The sequence below is a fragment of the Benincasa hispida genome, chromosome 9 (genome assembly GCF_009727055.1).
Source record: "Benincasa hispida cultivar B227 chromosome 9, ASM972705v1, whole genome shotgun sequence".
Taxonomy (NCBI): domain Eukaryota; kingdom Viridiplantae; phylum Streptophyta; class Magnoliopsida; order Cucurbitales; family Cucurbitaceae; genus Benincasa; species Benincasa hispida.
This window is the reverse complement of record NC_052357.1, coordinates 52,064,998-52,069,435: the sequence shown is the minus strand read 5'-3', so window position 1 is coordinate 52,069,435 and position 4,438 is coordinate 52,064,998. Positions and strand designations below refer to the sequence as shown.

Sequence of the window (4,438 nt, the reverse complement as noted above, 5' to 3'; positions counted from 1 at the left end):
TTTCAAATTTTAACCTGACTTTTAAAAACATGAGTAGAAAATAAATAACAAAACAAGAAACTTAGATGTGGAAGGAGTATTTATAAGCTTAATAAGAATTAAAAACCAAAAACCAAATGGTTATCAAACAAATTCTGACTTTTCTACCTTCTCTTTTTTTACTTTTTTTTTTCCGAAGAAACTAAAAAAAAGGATCCTAGAGAAGCAAGTCTTTCTAAATCTAAAAACATAAAGAAGGAAATGCTAGCAAAAGGCTTCCCACCATATTTGATACTCATTTAAATTAAGCACTAATGAGTGTTTAAACCAGAATGCTCAACACAGATAGCACCACATAAGTACTATTTGAAATAGAGCTCTAGTAGCTTTTTGAAAGTATCAAATACACTTGTGAAGGGGTTGAGTTCAATAGGAGCCTTTAGCCCTAAATCTGGAAATTGATTTGTCAAAGCCTGTTGCATTCCAGACATTGACATCATTGCAGCTAGCTGACTATTTGACATTACTTCACAATCTTGAGGAGTGTCCTTGATTTTGCTTGGATCATACCCAAAATTCGCCAAGTACGATTTGTACTTCTCTATGAAGTCGCGTCCCGGGTTTGGCGTTCTTGAATAGATCTGTTGGATTTATGTTCAAAAGAATTAATCAGAAGAATTCCAGACGGGCAGACAATGGTGCCCAAGTTATTACTAGTTGCTGCTCTGTAGTTGCATAAATAAGAACGAAAACAGATCATGTTTCAAAACTAAACTGAAGAATAGAACTAAGTTCATCAAAGCTACCATTTCAGTAAAAAAATGGGTTTACTTTATCCATTTGGTGTTCAGAACTTGATGATTCCAAGCTGAATGGGGTTCTAACATTGAGATGAACTAAAAAAAACTCTTAAAATGTTGAACATGCCATTTTGACCCAGAATGAGGACTAATAATGCAATTTATTCAGGGATAACGTAGATTATGCCATGTTGTTTACCTTTTGTAATTTCTACAAATGTATGCCAAAAATGGTCTCCGACATTTTATAGTTTCCAAATCATAGTCTCCAGTTTGTTAGTTTTAATGGAAACGGTATGCGTGGCAGACAGAATAAGCCACATGTATAATTTCCATTGAAGGTAACAGTAGAATCTAAAAGAATTATATGACTTAATAAACCTAGCGTACTTGGGGAAAGAAAATAAAACTTCCAAATTGTAGGAGTGTTTAAACCGTTTTTAATGAGGAAATGGTTTGCAACTAGACTAACTATTATAATTAGTTCATATATATATATATATATATACGTATAGGTATAGCTGGTAGAAGTAAGGTTTTAAAACTGCAATTGATAGCATTCTAGGACCAAAATATTATATAAACCAAACTAAAATATGCACAGAATCTTTGAATTTACCTGAACAAAGCTAAGGTCTTTAGCTCCAGAAACTATAGCAAAGTTGTCATAATCAGTTGCAATGACATCATAAGGCTCCTTAGGTATAAATGGCAATGTAGGAAAACGCAGGTAACATTTCTCCTTGATCATCTCCTGCTTCTCCAGCTCGGTTGCATTTTTCAGTAAATCTTCCTCTGGAAGACACTGAACTCTTCCTCTTATCCCAGTTATATATCCGTCAGGGCTTCCATGAACACAAAAGGTATCTACTTGTATTGCTGGTGTCGCCATATCAAATGTGTATGCACCCTACATATTGATAGTGTAATATCTTATTCATCAGTATGATTACTACGTTGACTTCACTGAATCATATGGCTGTTGGACTGCGCATGACTAATAATTAGCATCATTAAAGTAAATGATTAAGTTTGATATGCCAGTTTTTCACTCTACTATAGAGGCATGTAAGACCGGTGGGTTGTTTGAAATATATGATTAAAGGAGTAATTGTTCAGATTTCAAGAGACGAAAAAGAAACTATAAGCTACACCCCAGTCAGGTTCACCTGGGTGCAGTGGCAGTCTTCCTGACCTTGTCCAGCAAATCCACGTTTAAGCGAAGCAACTTCGAACCATCTTCCTGAGTATCGAACGGGATCAAAATTTTTGGCTGTCATCCCTCTCATCATCATCAACCTTCCCCCTCCATCAGAATCATTGTCAAAAGGAAGGCTTGCAGCATTCTCTGCACTTGCAAGCTGACACAAGTTTTCACGGCGAGGTATATCTACAGAGATAGCCTGATCAAGAAATTAGTGTAAGAAACAGGAAGCTGTAAGGGTTCTAGTTAGCGATGTTGGTATGGTATTAATAAGGGACCTGGGTATTTAGTTAGGGAGTTTATTATTACTGTATTTGGTTATAAAGAGAGGGTGGGAGATTGAGAGAAGGCAGGCAATTGTTGAGTGATTTAGGGTTTGGGTTAGCATACTCAAGAGGAGAGGTTCCAAGTGCTTTATACTTGGTTTATCTTGTAGTTATCCTTTATATTTCAATATATTTCAGATCTTGATTCCTGTTAAGTAGTATCCTAACAGAAGCTTTGCTTCAATTCATAACAGAACCTTGTATACATCCTCCTATGACACGAATTCATGAATTCCATAAGCCATTGGATCCTGGGAAGAAATCTATATATTCATTCAGTGTAACATGATAAATAGAGAGCTAATTGGATAACACCAAACATATCATATCCGTCTCCAAGCATTTGAACCTATTATTGCAAATAAAGGATGGGATCCAAGCTTTTCAGTAGAATTTGAACTGCTGGCATTCTGATGCCAATATGTAAGTTAAAATGCACACCAAACAGATCAACATTCGATTGGACACTACTCGAAGTTGACGACTTAGCTATCTTTAGAAATATTTTTACATTAACGTCTTGCAGTAGTCAACAGAACCACTGACCTGGTTTGTTTGAGTGAGAAATATCAATGAAGCAGCAAATCCAGAGAGTACATGTTGAGACACAAGCTTTCTTAGAGCAGGTTGCTCAAAACCATTCTTCAACATTACTTTGCCATGCATTCCCCTGATTAGAAAAAAGAACAAAAATCATTTTAAATAAATAATCAGAAAAAGGTCAGTGGCTGATAAAATGGACCATCAGTTTGTTTGAACCAACAGTTCTGAGAGAATAGAAATAAACATAAACAAAGAAGCATTAAACATTAAGGACTGAGGTCTTGTCATCTCATCACTATAACAAGTAGTTGTTCATTATATCAATTACTACTTCCAAGTTCCAACATCATGTGTCCAATTCAACCACTGATATCAATTGCACATCAAACTCAAGTACTCAACCACTTTCAATCCATGAATTCGGTCACCCAACTGAATGCAACCTCAGTTCCAAATGCTAATTCATTTCACCATTTTCAAAACCTAAGAATAGATTATTGAATCAAACCCATCGCTCCCATTTTGAATAAACAGTCCAACAACCCACAACCTAGTTCCGAATTTTCCTAATGCCAACGCAAATACCCGAAAACTACAGCAAGAATCGAGAGTTTAAATACAAATTGGAACGAACCCAGAAAAATAGAAGTAGAATTAAACAACACAATAAAGTGTAAAGATTATTGGAGAAAGAATGATGATATGGAAAATTATGATACCTGGAGGAAGTAGGAGGAGAAGAACAGCATTGGAGAAGAAATGGGGCTGATGAATGGAGAAGAATCTGCACCATTTTCCAATTGGAACACACTTTTTTTCTTAGAGTTTCAAACGTCCTTTGAGATGAATTTGCAGAATATCGCCATTTTTGTTGCTTGGTTCTATTTCGAGCCTTCTTCAACCATATACTATACTACTCATTAGTCAATTATCGATCAAAACTTGAGAAATATCTTAACAAGTGACACGGCGACGTAATGGAGCTGCATCTTGTACTATCATTTTCAACTTTTTAAATGAAAAATGATGTTTACCCGACGTCTTTGGATTGATTAGTTCTAAAAAGTGGGTTATTTTACCCGGCTTACGTTTATCCCAGTGAAAAAATAATACATCAATGGTAATATGAAAAGGGATTTATTTGATTCTCATTGATGTTGTCTATGAGTGAAGTCGGCTCAATTCAATTGGCTCTAAAAATTACATATTATAGTTATCATTTATTGTTATTGTTCTATAGGAAAAATTATGAATTTTGACACATTTATGTTATCGTTATCGTTATCCTCATAGGTAATGGTAATAGCAATTGTAATAGTAAATGTGACAAAATTTATAATTATAAGAAAACGCGATCAAAAGCAATCCAATTACATTTGCGATCAAGACTCATTACAATTGATTCATCAATGGATTACACTAATTTTCATTACGATTTGGTAAACATAAGCTAATAACAATCACTAAATATGATTTTTGAAAAATAAACAAATTTTTATTATCATCTATATATATATTTCCTTCCCTTAAAAAGGATATAGGGAAAAAAAACAAAAAATTTAGGTCCTTTGATAACCATTTGGTTT

At 34.5% G+C, this 4,438-nt stretch overlaps 1 protein-coding gene across 1 annotated transcript; it reads right to left on the bottom strand.

Annotated features, from left to right (window-relative positions):
* Window positions 1-241: 241 nt before the first annotated feature.
* LOC120085082 (chloroplastic lipocalin) lies at window positions 242-3,793 on the bottom strand. Its single transcript, XM_039040932.1, has 5 exons — window positions 3,572-3,793; window positions 2,856-2,979; window positions 1,949-2,182; window positions 1,399-1,689; window positions 242-620 (listed from the first exon to the last, which is right to left on the bottom strand). The coding sequence occupies exons 1-5, from the start codon at window positions 3,643-3,645 to the stop codon at window positions 342-344; spliced, it is 1,002 nt and encodes a 333-aa protein (XP_038896860.1). The 5' UTR covers window positions 3,646-3,793; the 3' UTR covers window positions 242-341.
* Between the last annotated feature and the right edge of the window lie 645 nt (window positions 3,794-4,438).

Coding starts and splice junctions, on each gene's coding strand:
- LOC120085082 (XM_039040932.1), bottom strand. CDS start 3,645: ATGGTGCAGATTCTTCTCCATTCATCAGCCCCATTTCTTCTCCAATGC. Junction 2,183..2,855: donor TTCTCACTCAAACAAACCAG/GTCAGTGGTTCT, acceptor TTTCTTGATCAG/GCTATCTCTGTAGATATACC. Junction 621..1,398: donor AAGACCTTAGCTTTGTTCAG/GTAAATTCAAAG, acceptor TAAATCCAACAG/ATCTATTCAAGAACGCCAAA.